Raw genomic sequence first — 24,525 nt, 5'->3', positions numbered from 1 at the left:
GGTATTTATACCAAGCCATCGACATGTGTAATGTGAAATGTTAATGTTCTAATCTACTTTCGAACCGAGTAAGTAAGTAATCGAAATGAAATACGTTTTTTCGTCTTCTTTTTATCTTTCACTTTTCACGACAAAGGGACGCGGCGGCGAGGCGGTGCGCGACGCTTGCGCGCATCGTTCAGTTAGTTGCTTGAAAAATCGTCGAATTTTTTTTTATTTTTATTTTTTTGAGGACGCGAGACGATATCGCGAACCACGACTAACACGGTATCGTAATTCGTAATCGCAGCGAGGCAGTACGCGAGTGCGGCCACGGCCTCGACCACGACTACCGATACCGATACCGATACACTGAACCGCCACCACATTCGGCTACTCGATGTCCACTGCCATAGTGCGAGTGACGAGTGTATCCGCGTAATACTCGTATACCGTTTCGTTCGTCATCTTTTTGATTCTTTTTTGCGATTTTTTGTTTTTTTTACGCGCGTTTAATTTCTCGAATCGAAACGATCGTTTATTATACTCGTAACTACGTAACGTAAGTAAAGGCATTTCGTGTACGGATTAACTCGTCCTCGTCGGTTGTTCGGAAGTGCATCAACCACGTGATTCACATACGAGTACCTAGACCTACGTACGTGTACGTGTACGTGTACGTTGTACGTATACCGTACCGAATTGGTGAATTTGCAGCGTCAGCATTTCCGTATCCCCCATCTAGCATTCCGCGTTCCTCGTAGGACTAGGTACTACTGTTTCATTCGCAGCATCTCAACGCCAACACCTTGTCATCTCAGCATCTCAGCATTTCAGCATTTCAGCATCTCGTCCTACACGGAAGCGCGTGCACCGTAAACTACTCGTACGAGTACATTCGTCGTTGCCTAGGAGAGGTGTGAGGTATATTCGGCATCCACCAACCACCAACCACCGACCACCAACCACCGACAGCCAACAGGTAGAAAAATGCGTGCGTATGCTTCTGGACTTTTGTATTTAGGCTTCCACTAACACCAAATGTACGGCCCAAGCCCCAAGTAAATCTCTACCCTTGGCAGGTGCATCTTTCGTACATTTTAAAATTAATCCTAATCCCCAATAGGCTAATACGCAAACGAGTCTTTTTATTTTTCAAAGGTAGGTAGGTAGGTCTCATTCGCCATTGAAATCCTTTCAACGGTCAACAGTGAATCGTGAAAACATTATACACGCGTATCCTATAGACAAGTAGACACGATTCAATTTGGCTCGTTGTTCCTTTTACATATACCATTACCATTAGTCATTACCAATGCTTATCCATCATTTATACACAAACACATACAGAACAAGAACTATACAAGCATCGCAATTGAATTTTTAAAAAAAATAATGACTTTAATGACTTTTTTTCACCAAAAAAATGACTAAAAAATGACCTTAATATTTTCGATTTCTAGATGTTTAGACCCTATATCAACCAACACAATTCATTTTATTGGCTATGAACTGATAACATTTCAAGCTAAAAATGTACGCGGCAAAAAAGCTTTGAAATTACAGTAAAAGCTCGTTATAACGCTCTTCAATTGATCAAAAAAAAGAGCGTTATAAGCCGAAATGCGTTATAATCAAAATTCTCGTTTTAATGCTGTTGAGCGTAATACCGCGAATTCTTGTTTTAAAGCAAAAAGAGCGTAATAAAAGAAGTGAAAACGTGAACTTCATTTTGAATTTGAACAACTGTTCCAATTGAAAATGAAAAAAAACTGAAATTTTACTTTGATTTTGAGGTCTGCTATAAATAATATGAATAGTAATGTCAGTTTTACAAAATTGTTTTCTGTGGTCAAAATTTTCAGAAAGCCTTGCATTCTTGTTCCAAATTTTCCAAAAAACTAAAAAGTAATCAATATAGCTTACCAAAGTTTTGAAAAATTTCACTTTTCAGTTTTTTTCTCAAGATTATGACAAAAAATTTAGAACTCTACTCTTTTGTAAAAATTCTAGATACTTAACTGCCTTTTTTGTAAGAATTGTAATCAAGCTTCTATTAAAGTTTGATAAGGTTATTGAAAAATCTTACTTTTTCTGGCCAAAATCGAAAGTAATTTTACTTGTTTGTATAACTGCAACTTTTGCAAAATTTTGCGATAAAAGTTTTTTTTACTGTTTCTAAAATCAAAACTGTAAGAATTGCACAAAAAAACTGCTCTTGCGGCCGAAATTTTCAGAAAGTGGGAAAGTGCAAATTTTTTACATGAAAGTAAGCTTTTTTGTCGCAAAAAATTGGTTTTTTATTGTCAAAATCATTTTAAAAATGTGATTTTTCTTAAATTTTAGAGCGTTAAAGCGCGATTTATAATCGCTCATGAGCATTATATCGCGAATAATTTTACATTGGTTTAAATGGGGTTGTCTAGGGACCAGAGAAAATCAGCGTTATAACCGAAAGCGTTATAACAAGCTTTTACTATATTTTTATTTGGAATATTTTCATGAAACTAACAACTAATAGTAACATCAATTTCCATTAAAGTATAAAAATAGAAAAAAATGATGAAATATTTGGAATAACTGTTACATTTCACTTTTTTTTGTGTAAAATTTAAAAAAAAATTAAAGACGAGGGAAGACCATGAAAATAAGGACCTAAAAATGACTTTCTCGAAAAAAATGACTTTTAATGACCAAGATTGAAAAAAATGACCAAGTCATTATTAAAATGACCACTTGCGATGCCTGACTATACAAAGGTGTACTGTTTGTATGGGCTTGTGCTTGCCTGCCGTCTGCAGTGCAGACCTACTTATGTATATTTATCTAACGTAAGAGTTGCGCGTCCTTAAAATTGGAATATTGTACGGGCTTGAAAACATTTACGTTTCTAGGGAGATAATCTGCTACATTACCTCCCGCTCGCTAATCGCTCGGCGGACAAATAAGCGATTCTCTCCCTTAAAAACGTAAAATATTTTATGGAACTGGGGAGATAACGTGATTTTCAACCATTTTGAGTTACTTCCCTCGCTTCGCTCGGGAAATAAACCTCAAAATTCGTTGAAGATCACATTATCTCCCTAGTTGCATAATATACTATTATTCGCACGTATTATCGCTTTGTAGTTAAATTTCATCGTTTGCTTTCTCCTCAGCCCCCTACTTCCCACTCCGATTGAGAAATTAACACGTCAACTCGAAAAATGTATACACCCCGAGGTCTTGTCAATTCTTACACGCGTGTGTCCAACTTTGGAAAGGCGGATAAAGGTTCCAGAATGAGTGGGAATTTTTTTTGGGGGGGGGATGAGGAGTCGAGGCGGTTAATCACTATTGTACAAATCACTACTTTCAGCCGCAAGGTAAGCCTACTGCATTTTAGGTACTCCGAATTTGCCAACTTTACAACTGTCCCAACTTACCCCAGTCTGTTTTCAATGGGTCCAAGTTGGGACATGCGCCATAGTATAGGTACTATGTAGGTAGATTAGATACAAGGTGCGCAGAAATCTATAGTACCCAAATATAGACACTGGACCTGCGTATAAGACAACCAACTGCAGGCCGAGGGGAATGGAAACGGTAACGAAAACTTGTGTAACGCAAATTTATCCCGCTGGGTGCTCTTTGCAGCGCTGTACTCGATTTTGCAGGCAACAGGGAAAAGGGAGGGTTGTGTAGTCGGCGAGGAACTCTTGGCTGCGCGCGGCGTTACACAGGATATTTTGCCAAGATGGCTGCCAGTTGGTTGTCTTATACGCAGGTCCAGTGTCTATATACCCAAAGAAAGCTTATTGTTAAAACTATAGTTTGGCAACGTGCTGAAATGATGCATAAATGATTGGTGAAATGTTATCACCTCAGTCTAAAATCATCATTACTCGTACGAGTGTTATAATCCATTGTGATTTGTGACCAACCGAAATGTTTGGCAGAAAACTTTTTTGGTGGTACTCGATATTTTTGCGCACCCTGTTGGTTGGTAGGTAGGCAGGCAGGCAGGTAGGTATTCGTGAGAGTACTCGTACGTAGCAAAAATGACGATTTTGTAAAAAATTCAGCAAAACACCTACTCGACTCCACGCGTTTGTTTCTTAGGTATACGCGCGGGTGTTCGCAATTGGATTGCCAGGCTGTACACAGTGTACAGTATACACAACCGACAACCCCAATCCAAACAACCAGAGGCGATGAAAATGAATCGAATACCTACTGCCTGTCCCTGTACCTATATCGTATAATGTATAAATATTGTACATACAGTATACGAGTAAGTATACGCCCGTACCATACCTCACTCCCTGCCAACATACTCGAGTAAACATCTAGCCACTTTAATTTTTTACGCGGCTCCGTAACCTCCCCTTCAATCAAATTTTATTCGCTAACAGCCTCGCTCGATTCGATGACAAAAATATTGCCGCTTATAAAATAAAACGAAAAAGTAATCGTCGAATGAATTTGTTTGGTATAGGGGTAATTCTCAGAAAAAGGGTCAATTTTGATGTGCATAATTTTGAAAAATAAAAATTATTTTTTTGGAAAATTTCAAGTGGGAATTATTTGTATAGGTGTCCTAGATCACTGTTCTAGTGTTGGCCTCAATTCAATCCCCCCCACTGTGGACCCCGGCCTCCCTAAAACAGCGATAATAAGAATTCGACCCTCATCGATGTGTAATATGTCGATTGATATGTTTTCGAGGTCGTAGAATTCGAATCTGGAGTTATTTTTTATGTAGAGGTGGAGGGTGAGGCGTGGGGAGGGGGAAAATGTCAAATTTTGCTTATATTATCGTGTGATATGTCGATTCACGTTTTTCAGGCCGCAAAGTTCGAATCTGGACTTATTTTTTTGGTAGGGGTGGAGGTGAGGTGTGGGGTGGGAGAAAATGTCAAATTTTGCTTGTATTATCGTGTAATATGTTGACTAGCGCGATAAAAGTACAGCTGTCTGAAATTTGGCCAAGTCGAAGGACAAATGGGCGCTGGACAAGCCGAAGGACAATCTCAACGTTTTTTCGTTTCTAGCCTTACCTACTGGACATTATTCGAGTTTGAACACGTAATAAATGCGTATTTATTATGTAGAATAACTTCCCTTTCTTAATTATCGTTTTTGGCGGGTTCATCAGGGTAAATAAAAAGGCAAGCCGAAGGACACCGATTTTGCGAAATATCATATTTTCAGAGACAAGTACGATCAGAACGAGCCATTGCGTAGGTTTTGAAAATAACATTGCGGGGTAACATTTTTATGAGGACAGTGAACCAGTGCAGCCACTCGCCAGAAAAAAATGTTGGATTGGGAAGCTACCAAAAATAATTGAAAATTGCTCTAAAATTTGCGCAAAAAGTGTGTGACAGTTTTCAAATGTGAAATGTGAGCTTCCTATGGACTTATTCCAATTGCAATTTGCACAATAATGGACCTTCGTGTTCTATGATAATGAGTATGTGTCAATTTTTCCCCAAAAAAATGAAGTTCATGACACTTTATAACATTCATTTTCAAAAACATGGCGTGTGACAGCCAAGTCGAAGGACATTTGGGGTATAAAATCGAATGTACGCCAATGAAAGGAGGGGCTAAAAATCTCAATACCATATGTGAAATGTGTGGGGGATGATCCTTGAATGGACCAAAAAAAAAAAATAAAAAATTTCATGCTAAAACCTTTGAGAAATTTGCCATGTACACGATTTTTACCTTTTTCTGAGAATTACCCATAGAAAGCCCAACCTGCAGCGAATGGTGTAAAAGTTGTCAACACGTTTTTAAAAAAACACGTCAAAAACGACGCAGCTGGCAAAAATATTTGAAAATAACATGACCGATAAAGACATCACCGAACAACGAGTTTAGAATAATTTCAACGTCCACAAATTTTCAGACCGGCGCGGCGCGGCGCGGCGGCGGCTTCATCCTCGCAACGTTAAATGCGTTATTTGCAGTCAACTTTCAATTTTCATCAATTTTCCAAAATTAAGAACGGCCGAGAAATTATTGAAACTGGTTTTCACGTTTCGCAGGTTTAAAATTTACAAGCCGATTGCGCAATTGCGCTATTACGCATCGAACGCGCACACAGACTGAATTGCGTATTAGAGACCGAGCGATGAGGGGCTTAAACCGTACTCGCGTACCTATATGTATATCGCGTAATCGCGTACTCTGGCACGCGGACGCGGGACGGACGCTATTAAACGATCAAAAACGGTTCACCGTTCAATTTCGTGAAATGTCGAATGAAAATTTGAAACTTTTTCAATGTATAGACTATAGAATGATAGACATACTCGTAGAATCGATATCGAGTAAAGGCTCAAATTATCACTAACAAGTGCGTAGCCACTAGCCACTAGCCAGGACGCTGATGGTCGCTGCTTACAACGGATAAGTGAAACTATACAGTATACAAATAGAAAGGGTACCCCCGGATAAGATAGGCAAAATGCCCTTAACCTCAGATTTCGATGAAACTCACAGGGTATGTTTAGTACCCCCAAAAAATAATTTTGGGCCCGTAACCCGCTCCCCACCCCACCACCCTCAGGCAGGGGGGCCAAAAAACGCGTTTTTCAGGGGAAAAATTCTGCATCAGCGAGTAATTTAGATAAATTTATTCTGTAAACGAATATAGTTAGCGTATACATGGGGGTACCTCCCTGAATTTTTTCAGAATTTTTCATCGCATGGGGGGAGAAGGAGGGACAAAAGAAAACTTTAAATCGACATTACTCCGGAACGAAAAAACATACCAAAACGATTTTTTCGTCAAATATGTATTTTTAGGTCTATTTTCTATAGAAATCATCACCCGGCCATTTGGAGTGGTGGGTCAAGCTCAAAAGTTCAAAAAACTCTCAAAAAACCACGTTTTTTACGTTTTTCTCCAAAAATATGGACAAGTGGCCGAAATCGAAGAGAACCAAGTTGTTCAGCGTGAAATTTTACCTCAGAATCTGTAATTGAAAATTCATTTATACCGCGCGATCGTACGGTAAAACTACACGCGCAGAAGTATTTTTGCTTATATGTATGTATCAAGATAGCTGAAAGGGTATTCCTGAGTAAAATAGGTGAAATGTCCCTGTCCTCAGATTTCTGAAACTTTGATGAAACATCGTTGGGTACCTTTCAAAAAAATGTTGGAGCCAAAAAAAATTCCCCCAGCCCACTTCCCTTGCTCACAATAGCGAAAAAACGTTTTTTGGGGGGGGGGGAGGGATCATGCTTCAACGAGTTTTTAAAAAAAATCTGTATTCACTCAAAGTATGTACTTGAAGAAGATATGATTCTAGCAACGTAAATTTTTTCAAAAATTTTTGGCTCTCCAGGGGGAAGATATTGACAAAAGAAAATTTGAAGCTGCCGTATCTTCAAACCTAATTCAAGCACATGAATTTTTTTTCAGGAACATATCAGCATGAGTACTATAATTGGTTTTTTTTATTCAAATTTTCCCTCCAGGTGGGCCATCTTCAAAAACTCAAAAAATACTCAAAATTGTATTTTTTGGGTCACGGCACCACAAAAAAAAGCGATCTGTAATTTTGCCTTCTAGCCTCCAAAAACAATAGAAAACCAACGAACTTCTTGAAACTCCAATTTTGGGGCCATAGGCACCCCCTCTCACAAATTTTGGGGCGAAAGTAGATTGACAATGTGGGTATCGTTATCACATGAATCGAACTCGCTGAACGCGAATATGAAATTTTATTTGCAGTTGGATCCTCCTAACGGTCACATTGTGGAAAGGGGTTGCCCAAAAATTAGATTTTTTGTGAAAAATGCTTCATTATAGCGCAATTAACGCCATGCAAGTTCTTAATCAAGATTTTCTTGAATTACAAGTATTTTTCAAGTACATAGTATCTAACTCAAAACTATCAGAAAGGTTTCTTGTTGGTGTCGATCATTAAATTTTTATGTGAGTTGCCTACCAAGTACATTGAAACCACAATAAGTATACCTACCTAGTAGATGGGTGGATCGCGAAATAATGGGGAAAATACTGTGAATTTTTATCAATTACAGCAAAACCCGTCATTTTGAGTTGAAAGTTGCACAGAAAAATTCTAGCTCTAGAAGTGCCCCTAAAAGGAAAACATGGGCCCTCAAAGTGGGGGGTATTGTCAAAAAAATCGTGTTTTTTCACTGAAGCCTCTGTACCCAATTTGTTTTGAGAAAAATGACGACCCAGTCCTAAATGAAATTATTTGAGATTCTGCGTCCATTCTATGCTATTGTTTTCAATTTGTTATTGATAATTTCGAAAAATTACTCACAATTTAGGAATTTTTTGCAATTTTTCTCGATTTTTTGAAACCTAAAATATTGGCGTCACTGCGTCCCAAAATATTTCCTCAGTTTCAGAAATATATACTTCAATGTTTTTTCTTCATTATAGCGAAACATTTGCGAAGAAAATATTTTCAAAACCAACTATTAATTCCCCCTACCCCCAAAAAAACCGACTTGAAAATTTTCAATCGCTCACTAGAACTCTAAAAGTGCACTTGGATTTTGACGGTAATAGCATAGATCGACGCAGAATCTCAAATATGTATGTACTTTCATCATACTGTCTCCTCTATATATTTTGAGTGAATTTAAAACATCTTTTTTTTAAAGACTCGTTGAAGCATGATCCCTCCCCCCCAAAAAACGTTTTTTCGCTATTGTGAGCAAGGGAAGTGGGCTGGGGGAATTTTTTTTGGCTCCAACATTTTTTTGAAAGGTACCCAACGATGTTTCATCAAAGTTTCAGAAATCTGAGGACAGGGACATTTCACCTATTTTACTCAGGAATACCCTTTCAGCTATCTTGATACATACATATGTATAAGCAAAAATACTTCTGCGCGTGTAGTTTTACCGTACGATCGCGCGGTATAAATGAATTTTCAATTACAGATTCTGAGGTAAAATTTCACGCTGAACAACTTGGTTCTCTTCGATTTCGGCCACTTGTCCATATTTTTGGAGAAAAACGTAAAAAACGTGGTTTTTTGAGAGTTTTTTGAACTTTTGAGCTTGACCCACCACTCCAAATGGCCGGGTGATGATTTCTATAGAAAATAGACCTAAAAATACATATTTGACGAAAAAATCGTTTTGGTATGTTTTTTCGTTCCGGAGTAATGTCGATTTAAAGTTTTCTTTTGTCCCTCCTTCTCCCCCCATGCGATGAAAAATTCTGAAAAAATTCAGGGAGGTACCCCCATGTATACGCTAACTATATTCGTTTACAGAATAAATTTATCTAAATTACTCGCTGATGCAGAATTTTTCCCCTGAAAAACGCGTTTTTTGGCCCCCCTGCCTGAGGGTGGTGGGGTGGGGAGCGGGTTACGGGCCCAAAATTATTTTTTGGTGGTACTAAACATACCCTGTGAGTTTCATCGAAATCTGAGGTTAAGGGCATTTTGCCTATCTTAATCGGGGAGTACCCTTTGTTTGGTTAAATTTTGTCGCATTTTAACATCATCTAGGCCTATACGTACTAGAGAGTATAATATTTCAATAACATACAAAGCGAGTACCATACCCCATAGCCCCATACCCCAGACTCCAGATTTCAGATTCCAGGTCGGTACCAAGTGAAACTCGAACTCGAGTAAACGGCAAACACTCGATGCCGACTGTCAAATGCCCATAGGCCCTATACCTAATGGTTACGAGCATAAACAAGCGCGTGGTGAAAACGCGACACGAGTACAATTTAAGGGCGGGGGCGGAATTAAGGATAATAAAAGCGAAAGCGCGGCGTCAAATTTCGACTGTGCGAGTATCGAGTAATACGATAAGGTTGAAAATACGAATACGTTAGCATAGCATAGCATAGCATACGACACCAAATAATAAAGGATATTCGGAAATGGGTATCGGCTAATCGGCTAATTCGCGGCTACAGCAGCAGCGTCAGCGTAGCCCTTCGATGTATTTATACATTGTATTCGCAGATACGCGAGTATAGCGATATACGAGTAGTATGGTACGATACAGATATTAATTAATAAGCGACCCGCAACGCCGCGCCGCACCACGTCGTCGCCGCCACTGCCGCGGCCGTCTGGCCCTAGGACTACGTCCTGCGTACGTTATACGAGAATATCGCATCGTATCATATCAGCTACGAAATACCTACATAAAGATGGAAAGTTTTTAATAAATGGCTGAAACTTGAAATAATGGCTACTCGATTATATGTACGAGCATTTTTACCATCACGAGGTCTGAATATGAAAGAAAACTATTAAACGTACCTACCTGCGTAGACAAAAATACCTATACTACGAGTATGATTGGAATCGCGGATTTCTGATCAATGATCATGTCGACATTCGTTTAATTGCAAACAAACGCGTTATTTTTTATACATTTATAAAATCGCTCAAAATCACCAAAAAATCGGCGCGGCGGAATATTACATATTATTGACAAACAACCGAAAGGTGAAAAAATGTACGCAAAATTGCCCTAAAAGTTTCCCAACATCGGTGCAATATTGCCTTTAGCAAGAATTACATAAAACAACGTTGAAACTTGTTAAAATGACATACGAGTACAAACCATTGAAAATTAGCAAAAATAATACCTACTTCAATTATTAGTGCTCTCAGAATCCGAGCAAAATTTCGCGAAAACCGGGCAGATTTTAAAATTTTACCTAGCAATAAAATTTGATCGATAATATCGTCCAAGTGGAATTTAGTCAAAAATTATACCAAACACCTATACATCGTACTTATTATAAATGAACGTGTAAAATGGACACGAGAATAGGTATACCTAAGTATGTACCTGAAAATTGCCAAAAATTGATAAAATTGATAGCAAAATCGAGGAGAAATTTTTACAAATCACAAAGAATTACTAATCGCTGTTGAAAAAATGTTTCAAATCGAGAACGAAATGGCGATTTTTTTTATCCGAATCGTCTGCAACCGACCAACCGTGTGATCAAAATCAAATCTACATCGGTCAAGTTGTAGAAGATAGTACAATACATAAGTAGGTACTCGTAGATATGTACCTGCAGAATAGCAGGTGTGCACACCGTGTAATACACGAACGCGAACGCCGATTATTATAGGCTATTCGAGTCGAAGCCCTCCTGGATCAATAGCTTCAAAAACTTTTCGCTATGTTGTTGCTGTTGTTTCGAAATGAAATTCTCAACATAAATGCGAGTGGAATCGTCCATCAGCCATCAGGTTCATTATAGTGTAATCACTCATCAAGTATGTACATACTACATAGGACATACGGGTACGGGTAGAGGTAGATAGGTACTAGATAGCTATAGATAGTAGATAGAGATACCTATTACCTGCTCATATATGGTAACGCGAAGACGCAAGAGCTTCACTGAGTAAATAAACGGTAAGGGTAAACGCGCAAAATAACATCGCGATAGCCGCAAATACGAGTTACATAGCGTAGGTCATAAATGGGTAACACTCCTAGGTATAAGTAAATCATAAAACTTGGATAAACACTCGAGAGCCGACAACAGTTGCCGGTACGGAGCGCGGGATGCGGGGTGGGGTGTGCGGGATCAGAAGGGTGACGAAGTTGGTTGGCGGCGAGTGCAAGTACATACAACCCATATCTGTACATAATATGTCGGTAGGGTGGCAGGGTACCGACACCAACTACCGAACTACACCTCCAAAGAAAGTTCTGTTGTTGGTCAAAAATATAGGTTGGCAACGTGAAATCCTCGTAGATGAATAAGCGTATGATTATAGCGATTACAAGGGAATGTCAATGTTATGTATCACCTCAGTTCAACAACCAATCATGTGCTATAGTTATGACGACGACGACGAGTAGTCGAGTATATCATTCACTGTGAGACTGTGACCAAGCGAAACATTTAGCAGAATGCATTTTTGGGGGTACTCGATATTTTTGCGCATCCTGTATGTACTATGCACTCGTAAAATAGGTACATATATGTACAGTATGTATGTAGAACTAATGCTGCAGCTAACCAGCTAATATACCAGTATAGTCCCAAGAAGGTATTATGAAGGAATAATATCAATATAGATACCGATACCAATACCGTTAGGTATCGATATCTCTATTTTGGCAGCGTAACGCACCACGCCGACGCCGTCGCCGGCGCCGCCGCCACCATGTCTACTAGTGCATGTATATTGTATGTATGTATACCTATTAGCTGTACTACAGCTTTACCACCTAACACCTATGCATGTATGCAATAATGTACGTCTTGACACGGCTATCAGCATTCAGCATGATGGCGTACTCAATATTCAATACTCAGTCATTATATAGCCTACGTAGACGTACTCGTACTCGTACTCGTACTCGTACTCGTACTCTTACAATACACGCATATACTCGATGAAAAATTTGTACAATACTCTGTGTAACTATGTGTAATTGTGTTGTGTACTACTCAACTTTCAACAAGCGCGATAAGACAAATCTAACATAACGACGGTGATACGCTACGCGACTGCGACTGCGACTGCGACTGCGACTGCGACTGCGACTGCGACGCCAGCATGGACAAAAAGTAAAGAAAGAGACAGAGACAGAGACAGAGACAGATACCGATACCCAGGGGTTTAATCGGGTTTAATCGTGCAAACCTTAAAAATCATTACCTGTAAACCGTGATCGGCTTATCGCAAAATTTACCGGGCGATCGTCCCGTCTCGCGTCGCGTCGTTGGCAACGGCAACCAAAACGCCAACACCTATTACGTCTTAATCCAACTTGAAAAACAGCGGACTCGACAATAGCTTATACTCGTATACAACTATATGTACATGTACATAATATATTCGAGTATTTCACATCTTTTTTCACGTACACGTACCAACATAACCTACGAGTACAACAGCAAAAACACGAGAAAAAAAATTCGTCGTTATTCTCAAATTTATTGAAGTGAGCAATAATGACCAAAAAATTCGTACCACTGTATTTCCAACACCCTCGATTTCACAAATACGAGTAGTACATAGGTATTCGTACAAAATTCAGCTTCACGCGGACTGGCGTCTTTAAAATCAACGCCTAAAAATATTTCACACACACTCGTAGTCGTAGCTGCCTAAAACCCCATACTCCTATTCTCGTCAAAAAATGCGATTTCGTCGAAAATAGCCCCGTTTAAAAACCCTTTGAGGGCTGACATATGTTTAAACTGACATCACTGTGGAAATCTCCGGGTTAACCCGGAGATTTCCACAGTGGTGTCAGTATCCATTAACTTCCACACGGAGGTTTCCACAGTGGTGTCAGCACCCATTTAAATCCTTATGGGTACTGACACCACTGTGGAAATCTCCGGGTTTAACCCGGAGATTTCCACAGTGGTGTCAGTCCTCTTGGGTCCCTTAAGCGATGACTTATTTTTATGCTGACATCGCTGAGGAAACCTCCGGGTTTGACCCGAAGGTTTCCTCAATGATGTCAGCACGTAAAATTAATGTACTGACATCACTGAGGAAACCTCCGGGTTATGTTAAGTTAACAAATAAAATTAAAATACTGACATCACTGAGGAAACCTCCGGGTGCTGACATGGACCCGGAGGTTTCCTCAGAGATGTCAGTTCTCGAGGGTTATGTATACATCACTGAAATTGCTCATATCTCAGAAATCACAAAATACGATTCCCAGAGCATGTAGTTGCTCATTCACATTTTCCAGCCATTTCTGTATAATTTTTCTAAATTTTTGGTCTGAAAAATGGCTCGAGAACTCTTATGACTTTTTGTCGCTTGCTCACTTTTTGGCGGAATTGCCCAAAAATCTAAATGTTGAGACCTTTAGACCCCCGTGGGACCCGCAGTTTTGCAATTGGGCTGCTACAAATTTTGAGGTGGATTACCCTAGGATCGGAAGAGTATATCCTAAAAATTGTGAAACCTAAATTTCAGGTGTAGAAATTGATTTTTGGATTTTTGATGAATTTTCAAAAGTTCTAATTGGTCAATGTATGTCTCCCCCCCCCCCCTCATGACTAGAGTTCGAGGCTCTGAAAATTTGAAAAAAAATCTAACGCGGATGATCTCCCTGTAACGGTTGAAATTTAAAAGGTAATAGGTACCACCTATAGGTGGTAGGTACATATAAGTCTTATCGCGGTGACTTGCAGTACGATAGGTATTCTCCTACTTTTCCTAACCTATCATATTACGCATTAACGCAAAAGCTTGATGAACAGAGTGGTTCGCAAAAGACCAAAAGTCCTACTTTTGGGGTTAGGTTCGCAAATGGGTACATTTTAAATTGAAATGTACGAGCATGATGATTCTTTATCTTGCGCGTCATCATCCTATCCTATTGTGGTTCGCAAACGGGTTGCTTTTCGGCTGTCAAGTCTCCTATTCATGGTTCGCAAACGGGAGCCGGCCCGAAAGGACATGTGCGGATATGTCCCAAATGGCGAGGACGGGGAGATATAAAAAAGCCTAATATTCGAATAAATTACGTAAAGTTGAAAAAAAGGATTTTTAGATATTGAATTTATAGCCATTGGGGTGGGGATGGGAGGGGGGTTCCTAAACCACTGTGTTACGGAAGTTATTAAAATATCATCTTGAATTTTGAGCAAAAAATGACGAGAAAGTTGACTTCGAGTGGCAGACTCTTCAAAAAGTCGGGTCACTTTGTATTTTTCTGCTAAGGTCATCCATAAACAGTTATAATACTCGTATATAGGTATCTCACTCAACTCCTCCCCTTCTGTTTCCTTAGATGCGACCGACAATGATGTACTGCATAAGTGATGCTGCTACAGGGTCGCGACGAAGTGATGTGCCATGGGGGGGGGCTTTCCCCAACTTTTCTCATCAGATTTTCCCATCTATTTACCTTAAATCCCCCCACACCTCAGATTTTTCTAGCCAATTGACCAGATGTGATTCGAAAATTTTTGGAAGGGGAGTAGGAAACAAAAATGTCGAATAATTTTAAATTTTCACAAAAAATATCAATTTTTCTATCGATTTGGTTGTGTTTCCGAAATTTCTCAAATCAATCTTTCTGGCAGTTTTGATTGGAATGCATTGGATTTTTTTTTTTTTTTGAAAACTTCCAAGTAGGTAAAACAACATTATAATATGTACTTTTGATGTGAGATCAATTTTTCTACTCTTCAACTTATGTTCTTGAAAACTTATATTCGAGAAGTAAAAACCCGTGGTTTTTGATACGCGTAATTCTTTGATTTTTACAACTCGTAGTTTCTCGCCAATTTTCGTCAGCCAAATTTTCTAGAATTACAATATATGTACGCGCAGAGCTTTCGATGAAGTATTCGAATTAGTTACATTGCAATTTGTACATAGTAAAGTTGATCGTACACGTTTGTTCGCAGGTACAGAGCTCTGCACAACCGAGTCCGAGTGCCAAGTGGCAAAATAGAGAGATACTCGTAGAAGGCGGCGACGTAGCTATGGCGGCCACATCGACGATGGCGATTGCGGCATGCACCAATTCGCATCCGCGTCATACCGGTTGATACGTGTACCGCGTACAAACTCGCTGTTGGATAATTGGTATTGGTAATGCGTTGGGCTGAGACAAGTGGTGCCAGTGGTGGCCAGTGGGCAGTGCTGCGACTGCGACTGCGACTACGACTACGACTACGACTGCGATGAATGCGACATCGTTTGTAGCGGGAGCGGCGGAGGCGACTGGGGCAGCGCAAAACTTCACCGGCCCCGTGGAGGAGCTGTACCAAGTACCGCCGTACATGGTCATCCTATTGTCCATCTGCTACGGATCGATCTCGGTTTTGGCCACAGCCGGCAACGGCCTAGTCATTTGGGTGATTGTCGGCAGCCGAAGAATGCGAAACGTCACCAATTACTACATAGCGAATCTGGCCCTGGCCGACTTCTTATTGGCTGTATTCGCCATACCGTTTGAGGTGAGTGAATCTGAACACTGAACAGACGAATGCCTAATTTGCCTCCGCGTACGACGCGACGTACGTCTACCTGACACAAGTCTTATTGGACATTCGTACCTACGAGTACCTATTATTGCTAACCTATACGCTAATATTACTCCGCCTCTCCATCGACAAATTAAATTCGTACCACAGTCCGTACGTATGTATTATATGTATTACGTTCGCTCGCGTATAGACGTACCTCTACCGGTAAGGTGTACATTTATGTATGGTGGAAAAGGTTTTTTTTCGAAAATGAACGGCGGTGCCGATGAGCCCTTCAATTTTACAAAATATCAAAACATCCGAGAATCAGACAACATTTTTTAAAATGTGGAACTTTTTAGTTCCAAAACCTCGGTCAAGTTCCCACTGCCTACCTCCACCCATGGCTACCCTGTGAATTACACGTGTGAAGAAAAAAAAATATGTCGACGTCCTAAAGCTGTCGTGTTTCATGAGAAAAATTTCTCCAACCATATTACCCGAAATGAATCGGGCCAGGAAGCCCCCCCTTCCTGTCCTCAAAATATTTTTTTGTTACTTTCTAATTCTTTGATTTGGCACCACCCGAAATAACAACCTGGGGGGAGGGGGGTGAGAGATGGAAAATTCTAACTTTGCAAAATAAGGTAAGTTACACCCCATTGTATAACATAACCCAAGTATGGGTTCACATAATTTGTATTTAGGCATATATCTGCGCGCAAAAAGCAGCTAATATAGCCTAATACATAATAGGTACTGGTACCTTACCTACATATGTATATAGTACCTACATCACTTCTATTAATTGCCTTTCTCTCACTCTCTCTATCACTCGCCAAATTATTGTACTTCCATTATTTCGCATTCGCACCGACTCGACAAAAACAACGATGCTTCAACTTTGACCTCGTCTCATGGCAGACCACTCGATAATACGATATTAATCGAATAATCGAGCATCGAGTGAGGAGCGTACCTAACTAACAACCTATTATGACATTGAACCGATATATTATGTACGTACGATTAAAAATTAAAACGTGTACGCAGAGTACATACTTCTACTTACTACTTATCATTATTAATATTTTTTGCTTACGTTAGTTTCAGGCTGCTTTGCTTCAAAAATGGAATTTACCGAATTTCATGTGCTCGTTTTGCCCATTCGTCCACTCGTTGAGTATTACGGTGAGCGTATTCACTTTAACTGCGATCGCAGTGGACCGACATCGAGCCATTCTAAATCCATTCACGTAAGTACTCGAGTACGCCGTACGCCGTACGTCAAACGTACGTAAATCGATTCTTTCTTGTAGATTCGAAATTCCTTTGGTTAGATAAAAAAAAACTACCTCTACCGACTATTCGCCCTTTTTCTTATAAACTAAATTCCTTTCGATACCTAATCCGAAACATTTCGACAAATATATCTAGGTACCTAGACCCACCTCGTACCTCATGCACTGAGTATAAATTACTCGCAGTACAATATGTAGGTACTAGGTAGGTAGAGGTACTACATAGGTATACCTATAATAATTAGATAACTGACGATCGAGTTTGCAGTTGGAGTAACACAACGGACGCGTGTAATTTTTTGCAGGGGACGAGCTTCGAAGGCGGAATGCCAAATAGTGATATCTCTAATATGGATTTCGGGAATCCTGTTGAGTTTTCCAATGGGTTACGCGATGCAAGTCATCTACCTTGCTGATGAAAACAATAAACCGTTCTGCTTTACGGTCAGATTCAGCGAACAAACCATGCAAATATATCGAACAACTTTGGTATTATTGCAGTACGTGATGCCGCTGAGCGTCATTATTTGGGCTTACTCCAGCATCAGTTTCGCGCTGTGGGGAAATACAACTCCTGGAAATGCGCAGTCGGACCGCGATGCCAATTTGATGCGAAATAAAAAAAGGGTAAGTCGCGACTCGCGATCGTCAATTTGTCATACTCTTACGAGTATCTACCTGCTACCTATAGGTTACGTAATACTCGTACATACGTACTCATCGCATTAGGATACCTCCATTCGAATATTTTGCATCTGCAACTAGATTTTCGCGGACAGGTTTCGCACAACGTACGAGTACGCCATGTCAGCAATTTCTCGCATTTCCCATTTCGACACTTCGGCAAAATTCTGATCATAAAGTTTTGAAAATTTTTAAAAACGCACTTTCTAAGCGCACCTTTTTTACACGGCGCCCGCATTCTGCGTAATTTTTCTCTCGTTTTCAAGGCGATGCGCGATTGATGAATGTTGGAATTTTGTGAATTCGCTATTTCGCCATTCCCCATTCGCCATTCGCCACTCGAGAGTTGAGTTGGGCGATTAACGCTTCACGGCATCCGCTGCTGGGCTGCTTAGTTTTTAGCTTATAGCCGCGTGTTACTCGCGTACGTATAATGTACACTGGTCACTGGTGGTAATGTACAGTATATGTATACTCGTACACGTATAGGTACTAAAATTGGGTATGTGTAAACATTTGCGATTACTAAGGCTACACATCTAGTCCGAGTCCTACCTACACGCCGTAGCCGTACAGCGCGGCGTATACACCATCACAAGTACACATCAGTACGCTTTCTATACTCCGAGAGTCTCGTAGGTGGTTGTTTCGAAGAGTAAATATTTACAAAAAACACAGTATCAAACGTTTTATTAGGGATACTTATTACTTTATGAGAGACTATATCGCGTGGAATCGTTTTATTACCCTGCAGAGTGCAGACCGTACGACGTACGACGCGTTTGTAATTTTTCAATTACCGCCAGCCCATATGCCATAAGCTACGGTCGCGGTATGTCGTATTTCAGTGCCTCAGTGGTAGAATGGCAGATATCAGATATGTATGTACCTAACTACCTACTGGAAGAAAAAGCAGCAGGTATAAGATTCACGCCGCCGTGTTGTACATGAGCATACGCGTAGATAAATTTACAAGCCTCAGTTGGGAATTGGAAGGTACATAGGTTACCGATGTAATTAGACTGATTGGTATAGGCATAGGCTACTTCAAAATTCGTGGCGCACAAATTTTCTTATTTTTCGGGTTCCCCAGTCCTAACCTGCTGGATACGCGCTCGAATTGGTACTTTCGAGGGTTGCAAAAGTAAAACGCCTACAGGGTGCCCAGAAATATCGAGTACCCCTAAAAAAGTTTTCTACTAAAATACTTTATTGGTTGGTCACAGTGAATGATATGAGTAGGCCTAATAATGATAGCACATGATTGGTTGTTGGACTGGAGAGATAACATTCCACCAATCATATGCATCTATTTCACGTTACCAACGCACCCTGTATATAACTCAATTACTTATAGGTATATCTCTATTATATCCCTACTGGTGTCGAAACTATTCTCAGACTACATTATTATTATTATTATTATTATTATTATTATTTTTATTATTTTTTTTTTTTTCAAAATATAGGTACACGCGTAGAATAAGCGCGTATTATTGGATTGTTTTTGTTAGGCTCGTTTTTTTTCACTTTTCAGGTAATTAAAATGTTGGTGATAGTAGTTGCGTTGTTTGCTTTATGTTGGTTACCGTTACAAACGTATAATATACTGCAAGGAGTTTTATCCGAAATCAACGAGTAAGTAACCGAATTACCTACCTTATGTAGGTGTAGGCACGAGTAGAATTATGGTACATAAGCACAAGTTCAGGTTCTTCGCTAACTAGGAGTATTATCTTTTCGCAGATACAAATACATCAATATCATATATTTTTGTTTTGACTGGTTCGCTATGAGTAATAGCTGTTACAACCCGTTCATCTACGCCATTTATAACGTGAGTTGCATTTGGCCAAATCGTTTCAATAATTCCAGAATCAGATATTCTATAGGTTAGGGTGGATCACAGACAGTAGACCTGGATCACAGACAGTAGACCTTTCTTACGAGTTGAAAGTGACTCGAAAAATGCGAAGGGCAGATACGAGTACGAGTATGAACCTTTTAAAGAGGAGGCATTTTTGTAAAAATCGAGATTTTCTCGCTGTTGTCCCTACCCGACCTGCTTTGGAAAAAATAGCCCGGTTTCAACGAGTAGAGTGTAGACATATTTGAAATTCTACGTCGACCTAGGCGATCGTCATTAAAATCCAAAACCACTTTTCAGCACTGCTCCGAATTTGGTCAAAATTGTCTAAAATTTTTCTCTTCTCGATCCACCTCCGCCATAGTCTAGACACGAATGAATCTTTCAAAATTCGCTAACGCTATTTATTTCGCGTCAAACGTTGCAGGAAAAATTCAAAAGAGAATTTCAAATGAGAATCAGTAAGCTGAGGTTACGCAAAGAAGAAAAAAAGCTCAGACGTGACTTGAGCTTATTTTCTAGCGGCAGATACGAATGGAGATACAATTCGACAGTGCGAGAACACTGTTCAATGCCGGCCAATGAAACGCTTCTACTAAAGGAAAGCCCGTCGTGCTAGCGATCAACAATAATGAACCAACAATCACCGTATTGCTTCTATACATACCTATTTCGCGTACCTATTCCTTTTTTTCCCATTCCTTTCGATTGTTACTCCTTTTTTACCCGACCAACTCACTCGTAATAGGTAAACAATTGAACATCAAGCATAAGCACATTATGGTTTGTGGTGTGTGCCAAAAACAGTTGGTCTTGATACCCCATACCGATTACCGATTACCGATTACCGACCATGCCTGATACCATACGTGATGTAATAAACGAAGAATCAAGGGGTTGTGGTAGCATCGTCGTACCGAAACAATTGTAACGAGCGCATGTAAATGTGAGTACCTGAACCCATCTCTTTCAGTGCAGTATATCTTACCTGCACTTACTTATACTGCCATGTTTACTCGTGTTGGAAATACCTATAACATATTTTTTTCCGCAGCATTCGAAGACAGCGAAAGACAATGGAGGGATTCAGCAAGTAAATTTCTACTACGATTGTCTTGAAAACCTCGCTATCAAGTTTGTTTTATTTGCGTCCAAAAATCACAAACATGGAAAAATTGCGGACAATTGCAAGCCTCCATGCATGATCTAGTCAGTCCAGTGAGGCGAGAAAAACTGAAACGTACTTATCCTTCTACAAATGTGGTACTTGGTTCCTACATTGAATTCACAATACGAATGCAGGTACATAAGTTAAATTTTGATGTGTGCATTTAAAATGCTCGACTCGATCACCTACTTACGAGTACATTACACCAGTCTTGATGTCAGCGACCGCACCTGCATGTATGTACCACGTACCTATACGCTATAATATGTACATTGTACCTATGTAAATTAATTGTAATGTACAGATAAAATCAAATATTTTTTTTTAATATAGTACGCAATACGCATGCAACCAAATGTTGAGATCGATTTTACTTACTACATAGTACATACATAAATATTGCACCCGGTACCTATGCTATAGCTGAATGTCTACCAAACATACCCAAACCTAACCAAAATCAAAGTACCTACGATACATCTACTAGTACAATACAGATGTATTCGTGTTTTTTGTAACATTCGCATTCGCATACCTATTTAGCGAATTATTCGCCTGATCTGATCTGCGACACACTGAACGTATGTACATGATTAGAACACCAACTCGAAAACAGCAGTCACTGACGTAAGAAGTTTCTGTTTCTTGCACTCGATGCGGGAGCAAATTGCAAGTCACGCTAACGATAACGATACGTCAGCGTCACAAAAAAGTATTGCCATTTTAAGGATGCAAAAGCGAGCTTACAATTAGGTAGGTAACAGGTATTACCGTTTCAAATCCGACAAGAAGAAAGTACATATAATACACACATCACATATTTATACGTATAGGTATGTATGTATTTGCATAGCAAAGTACATACGTATAGGTATGTATGTATTTGCATAGTAAAGTACATACGTAATTTCGTATGCATGCGTTTGAGTACTAAGATCCTTCTCTAGTTCTTAGGTAACCGAAAGTTGATGCATTCATTCTAAGTATTTTGACGTTTCTTACGTACCTACACCTAGGTTCTAGTACGCTTAATTTGTACAGTAAAACGAAAAAAAGTGTCTGTACAGATCACGAGCTTTTCCTATAAGTAGATATTTATTGACGACTAACAATGCTTCTGCCATGCCATTTGATCAGGTATGTATGTACGTATGTACTCCATCCCGTATTTGTCACTCGGTTTCGGTGCACTTTTTTTACACAAGACGCTCAAATTTTCAAATCTCGATTCAGAAAATAAACGAGGGCAATTTAGAAGGATTGGGTATAAGTACATGTTACATACGAGCACAACATTTTCGGATCCGGCTACGATGCCAAGATAAGAGCTACAAATTTGTACCTTCAAGTATCGTGCGTGTAGGTCTGGGCGTGTAGCTGACTAGCTGTGTAGTGTTAACTGTGTAGGGTGACAGGGTGTAATGTACGCGTAGTAGGTAAAAAGTATTATATGATGTACAATGCAGGTCTACTGTAAACCAAAATTCCACGTTATTTATTCAGACATTTTTGTTTATTAATACGTAAGTTCTTTCACTCCAAAAAGTCGGTTACCTTTTGATTTTCTGTGTTCTGTGTTATACGAATTAATTACTAACATAAGCATTTATAGTACCTACACACGTACATATAGGTACATCTACATAATATGTACTTAAAAGGTATGCCGATCTGTACGTTTGCGATTCATCATCATCAATTATTTTATTTAAAATAATGTACTTTACCTACTTATTCGTGTACCGCGCTTGCATGTAAATTGTAGCTCATATAAGTAATTTCTCTAAGTATTCATTCATTTTTTTCTCATTCGTTCTATGTACTTATTTTCATCGATTAAGAATCTATTATTGTAATTAAAGTCTGATCGTGAGTACCGTTCAATATACTTTGTAGTAAACGAGTATCATGTAAAAAAATAATGTCCGAAGAAAAAGGAACTGCCCTGCGAACGCTTTGCGTTGATTTCAAATATGATAACATGTCTTGAAACCAGTTAGTTCTAACACACTTTCTTAAACAAAATTTTTAAAAATAGAAGTAGTAGTAAAACAAAATCAAAGTTGGAATAAGGCTGTACCCGAAGGCCGAAGCATTTACTTCGAAATGAGCAACATCTAGAAGGTGGAGGATTCGATTCGAGTCGAAAAAACACTCCGCACTTTTTTTAAGATTTGGAATCTATACATAATTTATTTCAAGGCTCAGACGGCACAAAATGGCAGCAAAGCAGTCAAAAGTAATTTCTCAAAAAAAAAAAAAAAACAACACATAACTTCAAATCAATCAAACCAGTTTGAAAAATTCTGAAGCGCACCCTAATCCGTTGAAAGGAGCACCTTATTTGCCCACTTATTTGCCTATTGAAAAAAAAATAACTGCACTGTAAACATACGATTTAATTACAATACTAATAATTATATGTACGTAGTACGTACAGGGTGCTCAGAACTACCGTGAAGCCGAGGCGTGAACCCATAAAAAAGTTTTTTGCTAAATATTTCGGTTGGTCACAGTGAATGATTAATAATGATAGCACACGATTGGTTGTTGGACTGGAGTGATAACATTCCACCAATCATATGCATCCATTTCACGTTGCCAACCTATATTTTTAATGAAACACTTTCTTTGGGGTTCACGATATTTCTGGGCAGTGGGCACCCTGTAGTACATATTGGGTACGCAGAAACATCGTGTACCTCTACCTATACCTACATACTTTACCCCTGAAAAAGTTTCCTGCTAAATGTTTTGGTTGATCAGAGTGAATGCGATAACAATGATATAGCACATGATTGGTTGTTGGACTGAGGTGATAACATTGTACATTATATTTAAAAAATATATATAGACAGTTAGACACCTACCATCATTTTTCAGAAACCCTGATTGAGAAAGGAGTCGCAGATCCGGTTACCCGCTTACCGCATAAGTACTCACAATCAGAGGCATGCCGAACAGGGATTATGAGAAGGGCTGCGGTAAAAAGTTGAAAAGATCTGGCGACTCAGCGCATACCATTAATTTGCTTATCACGTACTTATTACAATACTCGTAATTAAATGTGGTCACTGGTCAAGGAGCTGGCTCATAGATTGCGAGCGCATGCAATACGCGACACCAGTGACACAGACACACAAATCGGGAAGTGAATAGAATAATATATTCTATACAAAATGGGTATCTATCTCATCTACCCATCCTATGGAGATGGTACTTATGTGCATTAGCACGAGCTACTGTTTTGCTTCTGTTTTATTTTCGAGTGGGAGTGAGAATCGAAGCTTTCATCCTACTAAATGCTAGAGCTGTATAACAACCGGTAATCGGATATTCGGATATTTCTAGATTTCAGTGCCCGTTAATCGGTTGTCAACCGAATTCGGAGAATCCATTGTTTTTTTTACTGTTTCTGCGACTTTTTTTTGGAATTCGAATCTTTGCGTTGGAAAAGTCACAGAAACAGTAAAAAAAAACAATGGATTCTCCGAATCCGGTTATTATCCGGTTAATCGTTTACCGGATGGCATATTCCAATTAATTTCAGATTATCCGGTTGTCGTATAGCACTACTAAATGC

General features: G+C 39.4%; 1 protein-coding gene across 3 annotated transcripts; it reads left to right on the top strand.

The window, feature by feature from the left end:
* Positions 1 to 229: 229 nt before the first annotated feature.
* LOC135846300 (tachykinin-like peptides receptor 99D) lies at positions 230 to 22,818 on the top strand. 3 transcript variants are annotated; one of them, XM_065365304.1, is made up of 9 exons: positions 230 to 961; positions 15,359 to 15,913; positions 17,030 to 17,178; positions 17,529 to 17,850; positions 19,445 to 19,545; positions 19,654 to 19,744; positions 20,202 to 20,720; positions 20,829 to 21,775; positions 21,814 to 22,818. In XM_065365304.1, the coding sequence occupies exons 2-7, from the start codon at positions 15,638 to 15,640 to the stop codon at positions 20,391 to 20,393; spliced, it is 1,131 nt and encodes a 376-aa protein (XP_065221376.1). In that variant the 5' UTR covers positions 230 to 961; positions 15,359 to 15,637; the 3' UTR covers positions 20,394 to 20,720; positions 20,829 to 21,775; positions 21,814 to 22,818. The 3 variants fall into 3 exon arrangements, with proteins under 3 accessions (XP_065221376.1, XP_065221374.1, XP_065221375.1); XM_065365302.1 differs by having other exon boundaries at positions 20,829 to 22,818; XM_065365303.1 differs by having other exon boundaries at positions 230 to 973; positions 20,829 to 22,818.
* Positions 22,819 to 24,525: the final 1,707 nt, after the last annotated feature.

This window comes from Planococcus citri, chromosome 5, assembly GCF_950023065.1.
Source record: "Planococcus citri chromosome 5, ihPlaCitr1.1, whole genome shotgun sequence".
NCBI classification, from domain to species: Eukaryota; Metazoa; Arthropoda; class Insecta; order Hemiptera; family Pseudococcidae; genus Planococcus; species Planococcus citri.
The sequence above is the reverse complement of the archived record's forward strand: the minus strand, read 5'-3'. Positions and strand labels throughout refer to the sequence as shown.